Here is a 21182-nt window from a genome sequence, read left to right on the forward strand (position 1 = left end):
GTGGAGTGAAACAGAACTGACCTGCCATCAGCAGCCGGCCCGGAAACGCTGTGCCTCTGAGATGAATGAGCAGTGTGAGCAGCCACCCCATTCAGGAGCCCAGCATCCTGGCCCCACACCCATGTGTTTGCAAGCCCTTTGATTAAGCTCTGGGGACACTGGCTAAAACTCAAGGGTGTCCATTCTCTGTGTTGACCACCTCATTATGGGAAGCTTGCTGGAAGAGGGAATTTCCAAGTGAGTGCTCCATGGAGACACAGATGTCATAAACTCCACATCTGCTCTGATGATCCATCCATCCACTCTCCTCAGGCCTCTGTCATGAGCCTCCCAGTTTTGTTCTCTTAAATCCTTGGCCATATAGGCAATAAATTAGCTGAAGTTTGATAATCCACCTAGATTTTCAAACATCTCACCTCCCAGGTAAAGCAGAAAATCTACTATGTCTTCCTCACAAAGTCAGGGAGACCCTATGGCTCAGCAACTCCCCCGTAGAATATCTCTGAGTGAGCTGAATGTATGTGTGCCCAGACAGACCTGCACACACAGGAGGCAAAGCCTGAGAGGTAGGAAGTCTCTGGAGTTTTCACTCATCAGCTTCATGGAGACAGAAAGTAGAATGGTGGTGCCAGGGCCTGGGGAAGCAGACTGGGACAGAGCTTCAGAGTGGGAAGGTGAGGAACTCCTGTAAGAGGGTGTTGGTGACAGTTGCACAGCAGTATGGTCATAAGCAATGCTGTGGAACTGTAGGCAGAAACAAGGTGTCCGAGGACACATGGAAAAAGTCAATTCAGCTCCTTCCATGGCTCTTACCACAGGCTCCCGACCCCAGGTGTGTGTGTTTCTTCCACATGCCAAGCAGGCAGTCGATTCTGCAGCAGACACTGGCTGGGCAGCCTCTGGTTCAATTCTGACTCTACCTGGAGACAATGACAGACCCTCAGGGTGGCCCCCACCTGAGGTCCAATCACCAGTCCAGGTCTCTGGAAGGTCTGCCCTACCCGCTACCAGCTAGGGTTTCTGCATACCCCCTTTAGGTTTGAGTAACTTGGAACTCAAGAAAACATGTTTGCTGGTTTATTGCAAAGGATACTTGGAGGATACAAATGAACAGATGAAGAGACCCACAGGATGGGGTCTGACAGGGTCCTGAGCACAGGAGCTTCTGTCCCCGGGGAGCCCTTCCAGCACATGTTTGCACTCTTGTTCACTCCTGGGGCCTCCACAGGCCCAGTGTGCAGAGGCTCCTGAGTCCTCTCCCTCTGGATTTTTACGGAGACTTCATTGCACAGGTATGATTGAAGTGTGACAGCCATGTAGAAAGGTGATTCATAAAAGGTGTCATCTACAGCCAAAGGACTGAGACCCAGTGAGGCCCATCTGTCCAGAGTCTTGGTGTCTCTCTCTGTGCAGTGTTCCTTCCTCCCAGTGTGGGGTAGGGGCTCTCTGAAATGGGGGTCTTGAGAATTTCTTTATGGCCAGTTCCAAGATAGAAAGGTGGGAAAAAGTAGAGTGTGTTTTTAGTTTCTATGGCCTGCCTTGAGGAGGGGAGGGGGACGGAGGTGGAGAAGGTGGGGGAGAACTTTGATTTCTGAGGCTGCCTGGAGGCCCAACATACCCAGCATTTTCTCTAAGGCCTAACATACCCGGCATTTCATCTCCATAGCTGGGAAACTTTCAAAACTGCTTCAGGAAACAAGGACAAAGGCAAATACCTTAAGAAAAGATACGCTTCTTGTTTTAGTCATTTGACAATAACAAGGACCTTAGTAGTTATCACTCAGAAACTGAGGACGAAAGTCCCAAAATACATATTACAGCGCCACAGATGGCAAAAAGAAAAAGTATCTCGCTATGGTCTGAATGTTGAGTCTCCCCAAATTCATTTGTTGGACCCTAACCCTCAGGTAAGGGGTTAGGAGGTGGGGTGTGAGGGAAGTATTTGGGAGGTCATGAAGGTGGAGTCTCATGATGGGATTATGGCCCTTCTAAATTGGAACCCAGCAAACCCTATTACCCCTTCCACCATGTGAGGACAAAGAGAAGGCACTGCCCATGAACTAGGAGGCAGCTGTCGGCAGACACAGAGCCCACTGGTGCTTTGACCTTGGGCTCCCACCTCCAGAACTGTGAGAGTAAATATCATCTGTACTTTGTTTTCCTCCCAGTCTGTGGTGCTTTGTTATAGCAGCCCTGACAGATGAAGGCTTGTATTTTACCACAACAAAAAAGCAAGAGAAATTTACATTAGGAAAGCAAAGGGATAGAGAAAGGGACAACTGTTACTGCCACTCGAAAGCTGAGTCCCTGTAGTAATGCCAGACTGGACTAAGGCTTTCTTTAAGGACTCTTACCAGTGAAAGGTGCTCGAAAGATGAAAGGAACAATAGCAGAGCCCACACTGAGATATTGTTCCAAGGGTAATTAGCGTGTGCACTTCCTTTTTGAAAATTCTTGATGGTAAATAAAAGGAATTGATTTTCGTATGAGTTAACCAACTCCAGTCTATTTGCTCTGAACTGTCCATGTGTAAATTTTGTCATGATAGTTGATATTTATTCAATTGCAGAGCTTCATCTTAAGAATTGGAAGCTATGCTTGCTGCTTATTCTACTGGAAAAAAGAGACAAGTTAGGATGTTCTGGTAATTGGATAATTTTTGGAGAAAAATTTTACCTTACTTTAAAAGCATTTTTCAAACACATGCTCATTCTAGGTGAACACAAATGTCCTGAAGATTCACTCATCAGACAACTTCTGTTTGGTGGACAGGGACTAGCCTACCCACCATCTGCAACTGTAGTACTAAATATTTACTGAGTTCCATTAGACACAAATCATTAGTTAGGGAGGTGCTTGGGTGGCTCTTTGGGGACTGTGATCAATCCTAACAAGAGCCCAGGAAGTAAACAGTAGGGCAAAGGGCTTGAAGGGCTAGACTAGAGGCGGCAGTGACAGTGGTAACTGGTGTTGACCTAACATACTAATTGCCATAGCTTTAAGAGCAGGTGAAAGTGGTTAACCACCACACAAGCCAATCAAACCTCTGATGGCTTTTCTTTCAGCAAGTTGTCTGAGCGTAATAATTTATCAAGTTTAAAAAGAAACTGCCTTCTTGGCAGTTCCAGTAAAGTAGCAGAACAAACCAAGTCAGGTTGATACAAACAAGAGGGACACAAGGAAAGAGTGGTGGGTGGTTCACAGGAAGGACAGAAAGCCAGCACTGAAAGCACCTGACTGCAGTCAGAGAGGCCAGGGGAGACAGCTGGGTGCACTAGTTACCCACTCTAGCCCCCAAAGCCTGCATTCTGTTCCAGCACCTCCAGCCCCAAAGAGGGATGCCACCATAGCCCTGTGGCACCAGCTGGGACCTCTGTTCCCTGCTCAGCTGCAGGTTATTCCTACAGGTGCTAGGCAGGTGGCCCTGGAGAGGATCCAGCTCCAACTTGGGAGGTGTCCTCACCTCCTGCCAAGGGCTGCAGTATGCAGGGACCCAGCGGAGGGAAGGCAGAGGGTCTTCTTATCACAAGGTATGTCATGAGCACCAGCTGCACAGCACGAAGAAGCTCATCCAGACTCTAACTAACTAAAAGAATTGAAAGGCACCAGAAAAGAGAAAGTGAAGGTACTAGCCTTGTTTTGTGTCTACTATCATACTCCAAGTGCCACAAACAGCCTTGTCACCTCACCTGAGCACAGCCACACCAAACAGTGGCTCATCCATGGATGATGCTCCATCAGATGAGGCTCTTGGGCCCCAGCTCCTGTGTGCCTGCAACCTTGCTCCACCACAGCTCTGCAGTCACAGTGACTGTGAGGGAAGCCATGGGAAATGCATCTGAACTGGGGAGATAGAGCACATGCTCACTCCCACTTCCTCCAGGCTGCACTGATGTCACTGCCACAGAATTGTCCTAAGGAAAGAAGGTGTGTGTGTGTGGGGGGGTTCTGGTTCTGGTCTGCATGTGAGGAGCTGGGGACTGTCACCACTGTCCTGACAATAAAAATCTGAACAAAGTGAAAATGAATAACTCTTCTTAGATCCATCAGAGAAAGGAGGTCACTGGACAAATCACTGTGAGACACAGCGAGGAGGTAGATACAGAGAGTGGCAGACAGACAGGTGGACACAGAGTACCACAGTTTACTAAGAAGAAATAACCCTGACCCCCTCCCCCCCACACTGTGATAGCCAAGTTGAAAATGGAGTAGTGGTCTGGCGGAGTGGCTGAGGTGGAGGAACACCAGCCTGTGAGTTCCAGGGGGCAACTAAAGACACCAGGAGGGATAACACCAGGACCCCTCAGGAACCCCAGCCTCTGAACCCACAGCTAGAGCCAATGGTAAATGGCCCAGCTCTGCAGAAGAGTGTGAACCTCACACTGAAGCTCAGCTGCCTTGGGCTTCCTTTATGCTATCATTTTGGCTGGCTTTCAACAGGGTATTAGAAGGCCCACTAAAAGACAAAAGACAGTTTGGAAATACAGAGTGAGCATTGGAACCACACCTAGAGATGGCAGAGGTGTTGGCACTTCATACCAGGAACTGAAGACGACTGTCAGAATGTGCTGAGAGCTCTGTTAGGGAAAATTGAACATGTAAAATCAGATCAATAATGCAGGCAGAGATGAAAACCAAAAAAGAATGAGAAAGAAGTGTGAGGGATAAAAACACCATGAAGAAATAAAGAATGCCTCTGATGGGTTCATCAGCACACAGGACACGGCTGAGGAGAGACAGTAAATTTGCACAGTGCCAGTAGAAATTTCCAAATTGAAATGTAAAAACTTATCAAAGAGCCCAGATAAAAACAAGCAAAACCCTGAAAACTGAAAATCAATCATGCAATCCCCACATCCATAGATCAAAGAAGAAAAAAAAGCACATAATCACACCAACAGATGCAAAAAAAGTTTTTGACAAAGTCAAATAACCCATAAACCTCTCAGCAAGCTAGGAATAGAAGACATCTTCCATACCTGACAAAGAACATCTACAAAATACCCTCAAACACAAAAAATATACGCTGATGGCAGTGAAGAGCTGCTCCTGGTCATGGCTGCGGGAGTCGCAAATTAGAATGATAGGGTACTGCCACACAGCTCATGGGATGGCCTGACCCAGAACCCCGACAGCACCAAATGCTGGCGAGGTTCTTGCTGGTGGGAACACAAAATGGTTCGATATTTTCTTACCGAACAATGTTTCCCCAAACCAGTTGAAAACTGTATATCCAGTACTACACGTATTCATTCAACAGCGCAAACTCAAAAGCAACCAAGTTGTTAAGGTGAATAAAAAAAGATACTGTGGTCCATCCTGACAGTGGGATGTTCAGTGCTGAAGAGGAACGCATGGTGGTTCTGTATGCAGGCAGGGTCTGCTCAGAAGCAGGTGGGAACTATTGTAGTGGACACCTCACAGCTGGCCAGGGTTTCCCATTCCTCCATGGGATGAGCATTAGCAGTCCAGGGTCCAACCATATTTACAGAGCTGTAAATGACACCAGTGGAAATAAAGAGAGTGCCAACCTTTTGATGGTATCTTTTGGACAGCAGCTCCCAGACACAAAGATTAGTGTTGCATCAGCATGGGGGAAGAAACCCTCAGGGCTTATCAAAGTTAAGAACATGCATACACTTGTGCTGCATGTGGTCATTGGGAGCAGAAATGTGTCCTTTGTGGCCACTGCTCTGAGAAAGTGCACAAAGAGGCTGCAGACATCAGGCGACAGATACGGAAACAAGAAGGGGCCTTTTAATTCTCCTACTGTGGAAGCCATGGAACTGTACCCAAGAGAGACACCATCCAAACACCATCAGAGCAAGAGTGTTGCTACAACAAGACACAAAGTGGCTGTCCTGGCTCACCCAGAATTTATGCTAGAGGTGTTAAAAGAATAACTTCACAGTAAGACATTTCTCCTGAAAAACAAAAAAGAGGAAGAAAAACAAAACAGTGTATTGGTCCATGAAAAGGCATTGAGAGATTTTAGTGCATTACTAAGTGAAAGAAGCCAATCTGAACAGGCTGCAGACTGTGATTCCGACCATATGACGTGGAAAAAGCAAAGCCATGGAGCCGGTGAAGTCAGTGGTTGCCAGAGGTCGGGGAGAAGATGGGCGGGGAAACTACTCTGCATGATCCCTGGTGATGGATACGTGATCCACCTGCCCATACCATAGCACAGCCCCAAGTGCGAACCCTCAGGTAAGCCAGGACTTTGGTTAATGTAATAATGTATCATATTGCTTATCGACTGTAGCAAATGGACCACACCAGTGCAAGATGGTAACAATAGGAAACCAGGCATGTGGGAACTGTCTACTTAATGCCGTTTTTCTGTAAACCTAAACTGTTCTGAAAAATAGTCTATTAATTTTTAAATGTGATATATAAGTATAGTATATGTGGAGTCTGAATGCAGTTGTGTGTGTGTGTGTGTGTGTGTGTGTGTAGATGGAGAAAAATATACCAAAATGCTCATTACGGTTATCTCTGGTAATGGATCGTTTTTATTTTCTTGTTTATATTTTCCTAATTTTCTTATTTTAGTGCAGTGAGAATATGATTATTTGATCATTAAGTATCCATGAAGTGTCACATAGCCTCTCAAGTGCAACAGTACTTTGGGGACAACAGGACAGAGTTTGGAATTGTTCGTGTCTCAGAACACCCAGGGACATGTTTTCTGTTATTTTGCAGCACATCAGGACACACCCTCCAGGGAGCTACACTAACATGAGAACAGATGTTGGGTAAGTGTGTCTCTTGCTGGTTCAAAGCAAAAGTTTAAAGGAAAATCAGAAGTGCATTGAATCTGTGTCAGTGCGGTGCAAAGCAAGACCCAAGGTGGAATCAGCCATCAGGACACTCTTGCCTCAAACCCTGTGGACGTGGTGGGTGGGGAGGTGGGAAGAGCAAATGTCACCACCTTGTCCGTCTGCGAGGAGCAGGACTCCACCAGTTCTTTTCCTGTAGCAGCCAGTACTTCATAGGGCGAGCAGTTTTCTGTGGTTGTTTACAGCTGTTTTGGTGTCGTGGGAGGGTTAGTCAGGCACTGACTTATGCTTTCTGCTTTGGGTTCATTATATCTCTTGACTTCCCCCAATGCTCTGTCATTTTCTTGACGTGACCCTTGGATGATTGTACTGAACAGGGCTCTGGTCTGTGGGCAGATTGACCTCAGCACAACCTCAGGCCACAGACACAGACTGTTAGGTGGAGACGAGGGGAGGAGGAGGTGTTCATGTGCAGTCTAGGAGGCAAGTGTCATCCACTCGTTGTGTCTGGAAGGCACAGTTAATGCTACAGGGGCTGGTCCTGACTCCACCAAACCTCGAGTACGATCTGTGCCCTCTGGAAGCCTCAAGGAAATTGAGGAGTCACTGGCTCAGTGGCTTTCAGATTGGTGTTTTGACTGTAGAGCCCTGTGTTTAAACCAACTTAATTATACATAAAAGCAGCCAAATAGAGGTCAAAGAAGAGCCCTATACTTTGGGTGGGGTATGATCCTTGAAGTCTGGCACCCTTCTGTTCACAAAGCAGTGTGGTCACTCCTATATCACATGTGTCCAGAGGACAACATCTCATCCCTGACAGCATCTGGCCAGCTACACATGGTCTAAGGGACTTACTGGACACTGAAAGAAGCAGCTAGAATGGGGAAGTGGAGATAACATGGAAGTGCAGGGTCTGTCGGAAAGGGAAAGGATTCCTGCTACCATCCTAGGGCCTAGCCTGTCTGTGGTTGACCCAGATAGAGGAAACAGGAGGAAAACATTTTAGTTATGTATACATGCACAGACATCCACAAAAGTTTGAGACTTAGAGAAATGGCCAGGTAACCTCAAGAGCTCTGGACAGGGAAGGGCTTCTGGGGTGGCTCTGGGGGGAAGAGGCAAAAAAGAAAGGAACTAGAAAAGAATAAGGAGAAAGGAAGCATTCCACACAATTCCATTCCTTATTCCTATCTACAGTAACCAGGACAGTGTGATATTGATGGAAAGACGCCCAGAGACGAATGGATCAGAATAGAGAACCCAGAAATAAACCCACACAAATATGCCCAACATACTTCTGATGAAGGTGCAACACGGTCCAATGGAGGAAGGAGGTCCTCTCAGCAAACAGTTATAGAGACCCAGCATCCAAGGAGAAAATCAACTTTGGCCTGAGTCTACATCTCTCACAAACATTTACTCATAGTGGGTCATGAACTTGAATGCAAAACACAAAACCACCAAGATGTTAGAAAAACATCTGTGTGAAGAAATCTTCAGACAGAGTTCCTCCTATTCCTGACACCAATGGCAAAAAGGAGCAGAATTTCAAGGACTTCATCAAAAATATAAAACTTGCTCTGTGAAACCCTGGGGTAGGAAATAGTGTGGGCAGACCATGTATCCAACAAGTCTGGCATCTTAAACATGGATGGAACACTCAAAATCCAATAGGAAAAGCAAGCCAACAACCAGTCAGAAAATGAGCACAGAATCTGAACGTGTGCCTTGCAAAGCGTTTACATAGGTAGAAATTAAGCCAGCCATGAGGAAATGCTCCATCTCAGTGTGGTACTACTGTGTCCTATCAGAATGTGGCTTTGAGGAAAATCAGAAACTACACCAAGCCAAATGCTGGTAGGAGGCTGGTAGCCATGTCTCGGACATGGCTGGTGGCAAAATCAGGCAGCCCGTGGACAACACTTGGCAGTTTCTTTAAACACTAAATAGTGAGCCCATGTGGCTAAAGTTCAATGAAGAAGCCATATCTGTTGTAAAGATGCCTGACTTCTGTAACTACAAAGTGATTGTGATGGTGATTGTGGAGAGGGGGTTGTTGCCGAATGAGAGCCAAATGATCTTGGGGTGCTAAGCCCCTTTAGTAGCCATTAGTTTTTACCCTCTGTGTGTCTCCTCACATCTCAGGTTGCATGGCTAAGCTTGGCAGGCCTCTAGTCTCCACCAGTCCTAAAGCTAAGAATTTATGGCCTCTGAAGCCTATTGGAAAGGACCACCCTCCCCCACCTTACTGTAGCTGCCTACCAGATGCTCCAGCACTGTAATCAGAAAATGTCTTGATTAATGACTGTTCTCTGAAATTCTCTTCGTCTGTGGAACACGCCATTCAGGGTAACTTGAATCCATGTTCCCAGGCCATCGCCATTCATATTTGACCCAGAGTAAACTATTTCCTCATTTCCTTTAAAGCAGAATCGCTATTTTACCCTGTCACCTGGGACCAACACTTGCTCCTGGTGTCCCAGAGATATGCACACAAAACCTGCACACATTTGCAGCAGCTTTGCTGATGGCCAGGAGCTGGATGATGCAGGAGTCCTTTAGTGGGCAAAAGTTTAAATACCTTGGTGCATCCACATGGGGAACTCCAGACAAGCAAAATGAGTTGTGCTGGGTGAAAAGCCAGTCAACAGTGCTGCAGACAGGACATTGAGGACAACATAGGAGGACCGGATTGCAGACCAGTCCCTGACAGGCAACAGGGCTGCAGGACTCCTGTGAGGCCATGAAGGGTGGTGAAGGGCCAGGCCATGATGCTCTGCACTTCCTGCATTTTGTGTGTCCCCATCCCACCATGATGACACACTGGCTTCTCAAGATGTCACACAGGGAAACTAGAGAAGCACACAGGATCTTACAACCGTGTACGAATAGTTTAATTAAAGAGATGAAGGACCATCTATGTAACCTCTCACCTACTTCTGAAAGAAACTGTATCTAATAACACACGCTTCCCCTGAAAGTCATTAAGCACACTTCTTTAGCTGGTAGATCCCTAAGTGCTTTCCGGGGTTATCCCTGGAAACCCCAACTGTTGCCGTGTTCCAACTTAAAAAGAAATTTTGGAACATCCCTGTGCTTTAGAGTTCATGCACACAAAGATCCCTGTTCCTGTCCACCCCCATTTGTCCACACGTCACTTTGGAATGGAGTAAGCCCATTGTGGAGAACTGTGACATTCTGCAGCACCATTAAAACCCCATGTGTGCACTAGCTTTGGAAGAGGGCATCTTAGAAGTGACAAGTGTTGTCAGTCTGTGAGGGGCTGCCACACAAGAGTCAGGCCCGGTGCTCAGTGACCTCTGCCACCAGGCTGTCCATGAGCCAGGGAGCCAGGTGGGGACAACAGGGGCTTAGCACCCTGCTCTTCACAACCCCGGCCTTCTTGACTCCCCACCTGGGCCTTTATTTGTACAGATGTCTGCCTGAATGTGTCCAAGGAACACTCTAGACCCCTGGCAGCATCCTGGCTATTGGTTTGTTTGTAGCATGCAGCCACCAGGCAAAGAAGGCAGCTAGAGGCGCATTCCCAGCCTGAGCCTGTTTCGGCCCGAGTGCTGCAGGAGGAACTGGAGGGGTGACTGGCTTGCTGGCTGCTGCTTCCTCCTCTGCGCCCCCTCCTCTGTCCTGATGAGGGACATCCGCAGTCTCTCTCCCAGGAGGGAGGTGCCTACCAGCTGGGGTGCTGACAGTGAAGGCCTGGTTCTCCTGTTGCTTCCCCAAGCCTGCCTGTGCTTTTCGTGTTACTTCTCTGCTGTCAGTCCCTTGATTGAACCTCCTTGGCTGCAGATTTGAGCACTTCACATATTTCCTGCCAGGACACTGACTGACCGAGACTGACTGACTGCTCCTCACATGGTCCATGGCCTCTGAGTGACCTGTGAAACCAAAGCTCTAAAAGCTGCTTTGGAGGTATTTGGGGGCTTGCTTACATCCGTGACTCCTTCATGGGAGTCTCAAATGCCAGTTTGTGTAGGCCCAGGGAGGGATGCTTTGATTCTCTGACCTTCTGCCTGGGAGAGGAACTGAGGGGCAGTGTGTGCCCCCCTCCCTTGCAGGAGGCTCCACACACAGACCCCCACTGTCCTCTGCAGGTAGCCGGCGTCCTTATGCTTGGTGCTCTCCTCCCCAGCTTTCTCTCCTACAACTGCCGTCTCTTCTGGGTTTGGTTTAATTTATGTTATTATTATTATTACTTTATTTTTGGTGGTATGGAGTTTGAACCCAGGGCCTCACGCTTGCTAGGCAGATATTCTATCACTTGAGCCATGCCTCCTCCTATTTTGCTTTGGTTATTTTTGACATAGGGTCTCTAGTTTATGCCTATGTGGGTGTGGGCGAGATGAGGGGGAGAGAGAAGCAGCCCTCCAGGAGCCTCTTGCTCTTCTACATCAACTTTCCTTCCTTTGTGACTTCTGGCCCTTTGCTCTCCTGGACGTGCTTGCATTGGGTGTTCTCATTTTACACCATGGACTTCACCAATTTCTTGTTGTTTGAGGCAGCTTTTCAGTTGATTCTGAAGGATTTTCCAGATATGCCACGTTCCATTTTTTATCATCTTCCTGTTTTGTTATTGCCATACTGGGGTAAATTATACTTACTGTAAAATTGACTACTGATGACATCTAGTTCGTTCACAATGTTGTGGGTGGACTTTATCTAATTCTGAACTTTCTCCTGTGCTCGGCAACAGTCACTCCCTGATCCCTCTCCCTCTGGTCCCTGGTAACCATGGCTGCCTTCTGACCTTGTGAATTTGCCTCCTCCGGACTCTTCATGTAAATGGGACCACGTAGTATGTAGCCTCTGATGTCTGGCTTCTCTCAGAATCTCTTTTCAAGGTTCCCTCAGGCTGTGGTGTATCTGTAGCGCTTCCCTTCTTGTGGCTGAATAATACTCCCTTGTACAAGACCAGCATTCTGTTTTCCTTTGTAGCTGGTGGACACTTGGGTTGTTTCCACCTTCTGGTTACTGGAAATAACTTCTGTGAGTGTCCAAGTACACTTTTTTTCTTGGATACCAGTTTTCAGTTCTTTGGGGTCTGTACCCCAAAGTGGAATTGCAGCATCATGTGGAAATTCTCTGCTTAACTTACTGAGAAACTGTTTTCCACAGCAGCTGCTCCAGCAGGACAGAGAGCTCTTTGCTCCACATCCATGTTGACTCTTGCTATTTCCCTTTTTAAAAATCTATGACTATCCTAGGGGTGCAACGTGGGTTCTTGGTGTGGTTTTACACCTCCCCGATTCTGATGACCCTGTCTTCCCATGAGCTGGTTGAGCACTGGAGAATCTTCTTTGGAGAAATGTTATTCAGTCCTTTATCCATATTTTAATTGGGTGTCTCTGTTGTTGAGTTCTGAGAGTTTTATAGATTCCAGACACTAGAGCCTTATCAGAGATGTAGTGTGGGAATTTGTTCTCCCTGTCTGAGTTTTTTCATTTTCTTGATTGGGTCCTTTAATGCACAAAGTATTTAATTTCCATGAAGTCCAATTTATCTAACCTTTTTTTTACTTGTGTTTCTGGTATCATAGCTAAGAAACCATTAACCAAATGAAGGCTTTTGTCTCCCTGGGCTGAGAAGAGGTCCTGCCACCCACATGTGTCTCCAGGGACTAGAGGAGTTGATGGGAGGGTGATCCAGGCACAGTTGTGACCTGAAGCACTGCCTGTTTCTCACATGTCAAACGAGAGTGATGGAAAGGAAAGGAACCCTTTGTGGGAAGCACCATGGGCCTGAGCATCCTCAAGGACTGTCTTATTCTGGTCACTTATACCTTGCTGCTTCGCCAAGACAAGACCTGCTGTGTCAGCATTGTGTTTGGAAATGCAATGACAGCTTTGCAGTAAAACAGCTCTCAGTAAGGGTCCAGGTCTCATGGGGTCTGCAGACACCTGGGCTTGGTGAACTCACCTAGATGTGTTCCTGAGGGCATTGAAGGCTGACCAGGTGGCAGCATTGCAGGTTGGAGGTCTGTTGGGACAACTTCCCTGCCAGGGGCCACACCATAGCCCTGTGCTGTGGGTCATCCACAACATAGCACACAGAGACAGCTCTCCTGATTCGTGGATGCTTAGGATGACACTTCAAATCCCTGGAGCTGATGCTGGCTTTTCACATCTGAGAGAAACCTCCCAAGAGAGGGCAGCCATTAGAGGCGCACATCTCTGTCTCCCACAGTCATGTTTTGGGGAGGTGTGTCCTGAGCCTCAGCAGCACACACCCACACACACTGAGTCATGCACAGGCACAACAGACAGACACACACACTTGGGCAGGGATCCCTCTGTGGCAGGGATCCCTTCTGAGGCAGGGATTCCCTCTGAGACAGAGATCCCTCAAAGGAAGGGATCTCCTCTGAGACAGGGATCCCCTCTGAGGCAGAGCTTTGACTCAGGAAGAAAGGAGAAAAGTCTCTTGGTCAAAGAGTTTTGTTTCAGGTGAAGTTAAAGGGAGACGAGGTGACTATAAAGTGCTTATGGCACTTTATGATACTGAAACAGACTTCGTTATTTTGTTAGGAAGGAAGTAAACCATCACACTTTGAAGGCAAAATCTACCTGTTGGGATAAGAGAAACATCTGGCTTGGCACAGAACCCCTGTTTGGAAATAAAAGAAGCAGACTTTAGGGCACTAGTCAGGCAAGGAGCCAGCTGCTCAGCTCAGGGCACACTTACCCTGTCTGCCTGCTCCACAAACATGTTTTCCTTTCAGAGCCCACTCTGCTCTTCCCTAAATCTGTGTTGTTGCCACACAGGTGCTAGAGTTCAGCTGTTCTTCACAGACCATCTGACAGGTTCAAAGACTGAGAACAGAGCTAGGAAACAGGAACTGATGAAGGGCTATGGTCCCACTTAGATAAGAAACAGTGGTCAAAGAGGACCCCTGCCTTCAGGCTCCTTGTGAAAGGATCCTGGATGTTGCTTTTCCTATGTGGAGGTGTCTATGGATATGCAAAACGAATCCCTTCTCCACTTCCTCTGTTTCCCACCCTTCCTTCTTCAGACTAATCTCTGGCATTAAGTAACTGGTAATAATTGCACTCCATCTACCTTCTTACCCTCCCCAGACTGCACATGCCAGTTCACTGAGGAAGGAGGAGACTTGGACGTTGGGTTTAGGAAATCAGGATAGCCCTGTCTTAAGGGTGGTCACTGATCCAGCCTAGGGTCCTTGCTGTTTGCTCCCCTGGGGTGCTGGCCAGTGACCCCTGGCCCCATGTCACACACAAGATGTTTTGCCCAGCTATGGTTTTCTACTTTCTGCCTCTGGCCTCTTCACTGATTGTTGAGGAGAACGAAAACCTAAATGTTTATAAACTATTTTTATTATTGTTTGTAATTATCTTCTAATTTCATTATTATAATTATTTGTATAACTATCTTATAACTTTGCCAGTTTGAGAGCAATGCCAGATGCTTCCAATTATCTTTGGTTCACAGTCATTAACGAGCATGGACAAAGCATATCGGGCATTATATGGACATTAATTACCTGGTTTCCACTTACTGTGTGATTGCATAGGTTTGGAAATTTTCCATTTTCTTGAGAATTACTGTTTTTCAATTCCTCTCACATAAGTAGACATAAAAACTTAGGGCTTGGATAATACTCTTTGGGTTTTTTGGTGGGGCGGTGGATGGATCTGGGGTTTGAATTCAGGGCTTCTTGCTCACAAAGCAGATGCTCTGCTGTTTGAATCACATGCCCAGTCCATTTTGCTCTGGTTAATTTGGAGATAGGGCCTCATGAACTATTTACCCAGGCTGGCCTCGAACTGTAACAGGGACTACAAAAGGGAAAATTTTTTGGTGTAGCTAGCTTGAATGCTGGCCAGTTTACTCTGTTCATTAAACTGACATTCTTTTCCTCTTTGTCTACGTGCTGGAGAGCCCAAGGTTAACTCCCTTTTCTCTTCAGTTAAACCGGACAGTCTTCTCGCCCTTATCTCTCTCTGACCACCAGAGCAGTAGACCTGTCGCCAAGACATTCAGCTTCAGAGAAGTGCCGCCGGACACCTGGAGAACCAAGGCCAGCGGCCATGGTGAACATGCATCTGGTCACGCAGTCAAGCTGAACCCTGACCTCTGCTTTAAAAGGCAGATATCTCTCAGAAGTGGGACAACAGAGCTTTGAAAGGTTGTCTCTCCCTGATGAATAATAAACCTTATTTCCTTTTCCTCAAAACCCTTATTTGTAAATGGACATTGAGTCCTATTACCAGCTTTCTGGTAGTACAACTTGGATCCTCTGGATCTCCTCCTCCCAAGTAGCTAGGATTATAGGCATGAGCCTCCAGCACCCAGCTTAAACACTCTTGGTTTAACCAGTTGACTAGAAATGAAAGCATCTTCCCCCAGCTCCAGAAGCTGGACATAAAGGAAATTTGGTTTCCTCGCAGACTTCTACAAGGAAGACCAGTGTTGAGATAGATGGAGGTTAACCACAGGCTACATGCCTGGTGAAATCTGGACGTTCACACATTTCACTTGGTTCTGTTCTGTGTGTTGTTTTGATTCTGTGAGCGACAAATTCCTCTTGGAAACAATTAGATCGCGAATACTGACCTCATGGGTGAAGTATTACTGACTGTGGTGAGCTCCAGGCTCTGTCCATTTTCCATGGACAGGGATCCTTCAGAGAGTGCTGGGCATAGGCTGGATGCACCGCTTTGTGGCTGGATTCCTTTAAATCTTTGCCAGCCAGTATTGCACTCTTCAGGTGCAGAGTGGGATCCTGAGCACAGGTTATGAACAGGAGGAGCCCGGTCCCAGGATTCAGCCCAGTCAGGCAAAGCTGAGAGTGGACAGTGTGCTGGAGACCTTAATGAAGCCACACAAGCCCGGGGGGCATGAGCCATTTTTACCTGGAGACCATCAAGGAGTTCAAATATGTCGCTGGGAACATCTCTGCAAGGCCCACAGGTTTGTTATTGAGAATTTTCTGTCACTACATGGCCATAAATGAACCAAGACTGGAGGAAAGATGTGAATTAAGGGGGTAATTTTCTTGAAAGAAGAGAGGGCATAAAAGGCCTTAAGTACTGAAATGGAAATTCTGAACGAAGTTTCTCCAAATGCAGTGACGGCCACCTGTGTGTGTCTGTGTCCTGTGCCACAGGTCAACACAAGTTATTCTACAGCTCTGTAAGTCAGAGGTCTTCATCCTGCCACAGGCTAAAATCAAGTTGTTGGCAGGGCCTAAGGGACCTTTCTGCATCATGGGTCCTGCATTCCTGGCTGGCTCACAGAGTCTGAGCCCTTTGCAGTGTGTGTCTCTCTGGTTTTCTTCTGCCCTCTTCCAGTTTTGCTTTACTTATTTTTCAGACAGGGTCTTGCTTTCGGCCAGGGCTGCCCTGAACCTTGATCCTCCTGATTTCCACCTCCTGTGTAGCTGGAATTACAGATGTGAGCTATGGTGCCCAGCTCCCCTCCCACACTTAAGGACCCTCCTCACTACACTGACAGTCCCAGTGATCCAGAGTAATCCTTGTTTTAAGAGCAGATGTTATCAACTTAACTTCATCTGCCATCTTCATTCCCCACTGCTATGCACCCTCACCTAGTCACTTCCAGGATCGAGACACAGACACCTCTTGAGGCACTGTTCTATTCCACCCAGAGTGGTGGGATTGATATTAATTTCACTTTAGTTTGGTGCTTTCCCAGTATTATTTAGATTAAATGAGCACATAAAATTCTTAGATTTAAAAAGTTGCTTTTCTTTTTCTTCTAATTTTTGGGAAAAATCTTTTTATAAAAAGAATTTAAGAGATGAATGTACTTCAATGAACGAATGCACCCATCTGGGGAGTCTGAGTAGAGTTCAGGTAGGAAGGCTTCCAGAGCTGAGTCATGGGACCTGTCTGAGGTGGCACTCCTTCAGCTTGCCTTCCAGGAGTGGGCTCTGAGACAAGTGGCTCCTGTCCTCATGGCCCCTCTTGCTGCCATCCTTGTCACCTGCCTGCCCTGGCTAAGGCAGGGAGGACCTCCTTACATCCCCACTGGCTCATGAGGAGATGGAAGCAGGTGGCATCCATTCTACAAGCATTCAGCCTATAGGCTGCTGGACGTCAGTGTACAGCAACCACCCCATGTGGCCCTAGCAAGAGAATGGCCCTGGGAGTGCCCACCCATGCCCAGAACCAGGTGTGCACTGGGTTACAGAGGGATACAAACTGGGAACCAATACTGCAGCCTTCCTGCTTCACCTGGACGAATGCATGGTACACAGTGATGGAGGGAGCAACAACCTACAGGGCTTTTTTCTGTGAGAGATGAAAACATAGACACAGAAGTCTGAACTTGGCGCCTGATTGGGAGGAGAATTCAAGGAGTTGACTGGGGTTTGCAAATGTGAGGCTCACACCAGGACCAGGAGTTCTGGGCGGCAGCTGCTTCCTTAGATGGAAGAGCACCTTCCCCGCTCTGCAGCTTGGCCTGGGGAGGATGAACCAGGAGGGAGGGGTGAGGAAAGTTCCCGCCCTGAAGGGAGATGGTCCATAGAACTCCTGACCCTGGTGGACTCTGGTGCCAATGATGAACCTACAGATGATAGGCTACCTGAGTGATTGGCTGGGGGTTATTCCTATGGGTGATGCCTCTGAGTGTGTGGCTGGGTGACTATGCCATCTGATCCATGTGGCTGGGGGCCATAACTAAGAGCAATGTACCACTGAACTATGTGCCTGGGGATGGTGGGAGGGAGGGAGTCTTGAAATCACAGCATTCCTCATCTCTTGTGTTTGGTGAAGTGCTGAAGTGCTTAGCTCAGTTACTAAGTTACTGCACATTGCATAATTTCTCCTCACGTTGCGCTTTTCATCAGTTATCAAGTTGCTGTTACTAATGAGGACTACTCTTGTAAGCAGCATAAAACACAATAAATATTTTTAGGAGATGGAGAATATCTTAACATCAATGTAGAAAATATATTGCTGTGAAACCAAATTAAAAGGGTAGAGAGAATTGTATAAGGAAAACACATTTTAAAATATGATCTTTAAAAATAAGAAAATGACAGTTGCATTGCAGTGGTCACACCAACCATGGAAGCAACATCAAAGCCTCTGTGTCCAGATGGGAACAGAGTCCCCAAAACTGCTGAGTAAAGGGAGCACTGCCCACCCAACTCCTGAGCACCCTATACTGCTCAGCCCAGAGCTCTTCCAGCAAAACTGCAGCACACCTGACTTCCTGGCCTGCTGGATACTTCATCACAGAGAAAGGGGAAGGTGGCAGCTTCCAGTGACAACTGTCATCCTGTGTCCCACTGCTTCTCTTCTCAAAAAAACTACACTTGACATCTTAAAAAAAAAGACAAATTCTGTGGTGCAGTGGGAAACCTGAGCTTCTCAAATCTCACCCCTGTTGAGGTTGGGTCTGCCTGTCCACCATGTGCACCTGCAAATGAAATGAAAGAAGGTGGGCTTGGTGCAAGACCCTGACCAGTGGGGGATGTGCCTGGGGGTGGTGTATGTGTGTGTGTGTGTCTGGCTGTGTGTGGTTTGAGTGGAGTGTGTGTGTTTATGTGTGTATGGCATATGTGTATGGGGTGTGTGGTGAGTTTTTGTGTGTGACGAGTATGTGTATGAGGTATGTGGTATGCAAATGGAGTGTACATGTTTGGGGTGTCTGTATATGTGTGTGTGTGTGCTGTGTGGTGGTGGGGATATTTGTGGTGTGTACATATGCTGCATGGTGTTTTTGTGTGCGTGTGGTGTATGTGTATAGAGTGTGTGGCTTTTATGTGTGTGTGGTGTATGTGTTTGAGGTGTGTGGTGTGAGGGGTGTGTATGCGTGTGGTGTGTGAATACCAGTGGGTGGCAGACCTGGAGGCACAGGGCTCTTCACACTCTCCCAGAAGCCAGAGTTGGCGGGGATAAGGCTTTGCATGGATGACCTGTCCAGGAGGGGCTAGCAACCTCTGCAGAGCCCTCTAGCTCAGTTGGCCATCGTGGGCACATGAAGATGGTCATGTGGGCATCTCCACTTGTCCTGTCCTGGATGCCTAGGCTGTTTTCCTTCTGCACACCCAGTCTGTCAGTCTGTCCCAGCTGTTCCTACAGACGTTCTCTCCCTGCAGCTGGGAAGAGGGGTTGCCTGGAACTAAACCACTTTGACCTGAGCTCTCAAAGTGAAGGAGTGCAGAACAATCCAGGGTGGGCAGTGGTGCTGAGGAGCTGGGGGGAGTGGGCAGCGAGAGAAGCACTCTGCAGTGAGGACTCAGCTGACTTACCTCCTCACAGCTGACCCCAAGGCATTCCTTCTTCTCAGACCGGACCCCAGGCTCCCACCTGCTCAGGCCATACCACAGGGTCTTACCTGCTCAGAGAAGACCTTAGAGTCCCAGCTGCTCAGACTAGACCTCAGGTGTCTTACCTACTTAGAGCAGACCCAAGGATCTCACCTGCTCAGGCCAGACCCTAGGGTCCCACCGACTCAGGCTAGACCCCAGGGTCCTACCTGCTCAGAATAGACCCCAGGTGTTCCATCTTCTCAGACAAGACTCCAGGTGTCTCACCTGCTCAGACTAGATTCCAGATGTAAGACCCCAAGCAGAGCACACCCCAGGTATCCCACCTGCTTAGAGCAGACCCTAAGGTATCCTACCTGCTCCGTGAGACCCCAGCCATTCCACTTGCTTTGTGGAAGCCTACTTCAGCTCTGTCCCTCTCCCCTGTGGTCTTGCAGTGTGGTTGCTAGCTCTTGGGGACCCCTGCAGGCCCTTCTATCTGCCAAGGGGAACTGACCACTGTGGTGTCCCAGGTGCAATGTTAGCATCTTCACAGCTCCTATGAGGTTAGTGTTACTACTGCTCCTGCTTTGCAGAGGCACAGACAAGATGTAATTTTCTCAAGTCACTGAGCGGAACAGCTGGGTCCAGAGTCCAAGATCTTACCTCTGCTGTTTTATCTGTCTGTGCTGGTTATAGCTTTAAAAGTGAACATTTATGAGTTTCGGTTCCCACACATAAAGTTATTTAAATACTGACATTTGAGCCTGGCACTGATGGCACATGCCTATAATCCTAGCTACTCAGGAGGAAGAGATCAGGAGGGTCATGGTTCAAATTCAGCCTGGGAAAATAGTTCATGAGTTCCTATCTCGGGAAAAAAACCCAACACAAAACAGGACTGATGGAGTGCCTGCCTAGCAAGAGTAAGGCCCTGAGTTCAAACCCCAGTACCACCAAAAGAATTTTTTTAAAATACTGACACTTGCAAAGATTCTATTTCTACCCAACTCCCATCACACTCTTCTGGTCTCTTTTCAGACTAGGTCTCATCCTTGGCCTCGTTCCCAAGAGCCCAGTGATAAATGGCTAAGTCATTTCAGCCAGAACTCTCCTGCTCTGTGCCTAGACCCTCTCCACATCTGATTGGCTGCTTATTGCCCTCCTGCCTTCAGCAAGAACCACCCCCTACACACACACACACCCGACTTTCCTCTTTGTCTCAGAGAGAATGACCATCCACCACCCCACCACCACCTCCAATTCTCAGTCCCCATTTTCCCATACTCTCTCATTCCTACTGTAAGACCCCATTGCGTGGTCCCCCCTGAAACTGTCCCAAAGTCTTCCTTCCCATCTTTAACAAGGGTCTTCACATTCATTCTTCACAGAGATGGTGTCATGATGCCGATAGGATCAGCTCTACTGTGGACCCCCCAGGACCTGAAGTGTGCACATTTGAGCCTGTGTTTAGCATATGTGAGGCTCTGGGTTCAATTCCCAGCACTGCAGAAAAAGAGACTCCTGTTGATTTTGTTTTTCGAGAACCCCCACTCTGGACACTTGATCACCCTGGATACCTGATCTGCTCCCTCACCCTCTACACCTCCCAGGTGATGTCTGCTCACCAGCTCTGCCTCAAGCAAGAATCCTGGCAGGTCAGTTTAGCCAGAATCCCCCAGCCCTGATGTCTCCTCTTAGTGATTTTCCATCCAGTCCCCCACTGCTGCTTGGCTGTAATTGCTACTTCCTCCCTCTGCAAGGCTTCCCCTTGAGAGAGCCCTGTACCTGTCGAGAGGGTTCTGAGTAAAGTCTTCCTTAATGTTTTAACAAGTGTCATGAATAATTTTTCTTTAACACCTTTAAAAATAATCATAATTTTTAAAAAAGAGAATTAATACTATCCTTGGTGATTAAGATATTGGGTGTGATTCACAGGAGATACCAGACACAAAGTGCTTTAAAAATAGCTTTTGCTGGGGAAAGCCAAATGTATTTACTGCTCTCCTTGGTATTTTATTATAATCATATAATTTCCTGGGGAGGAAATGGGAAATAATGAAAAGGCCTTGGCCTTTAGTCTGGGGACAAGAGGGGGGCTGACTGCCGCAGGAAGCTGCAGCCCTGGTGATGACGTGAGGCCT

The 21182-nt window shown here is 47.5% G+C and overlaps 1 protein-coding gene across 9 annotated transcripts in view; it reads left to right on the forward strand.

Moving 5' to 3' along the window:
• The window catches only part of Erich1 (glutamate rich 1), a 142516-nt gene extending 121645 nt beyond the window's left edge, over window positions 1-20871 (forward strand). For 3 of the 9 annotated variants that reach the window (XM_074055349.1, XM_074055350.1, XM_074055345.1), the window contains 2 exons: window positions 6706-6758; window positions 20430-20871. In XM_074055349.1, coding sequence (XP_073911450.1) covers window positions 6706-6740 — 35 coding nt within the window. In that variant the 3' untranslated portion in view covers window positions 6741-6758; window positions 20430-20871. Of the gene's footprint in view, window positions 1-6705; window positions 6759-7979; window positions 20405-20429 lie in introns of those variants that run through there. The other 6 variants (XR_012441599.1, XM_074055352.1, XM_074055348.1 and 3 more) reach the window with 3 other exon arrangements.
• The last annotated feature ends 311 nt before the right edge of the window (window positions 20872-21182 follow it).

Source organism: Castor canadensis, chromosome 14 (assembly GCF_047511655.1).
Source record: "Castor canadensis chromosome 14, mCasCan1.hap1v2, whole genome shotgun sequence".
Classification (NCBI taxonomy): domain Eukaryota; kingdom Metazoa; phylum Chordata; class Mammalia; order Rodentia; family Castoridae; genus Castor; species Castor canadensis.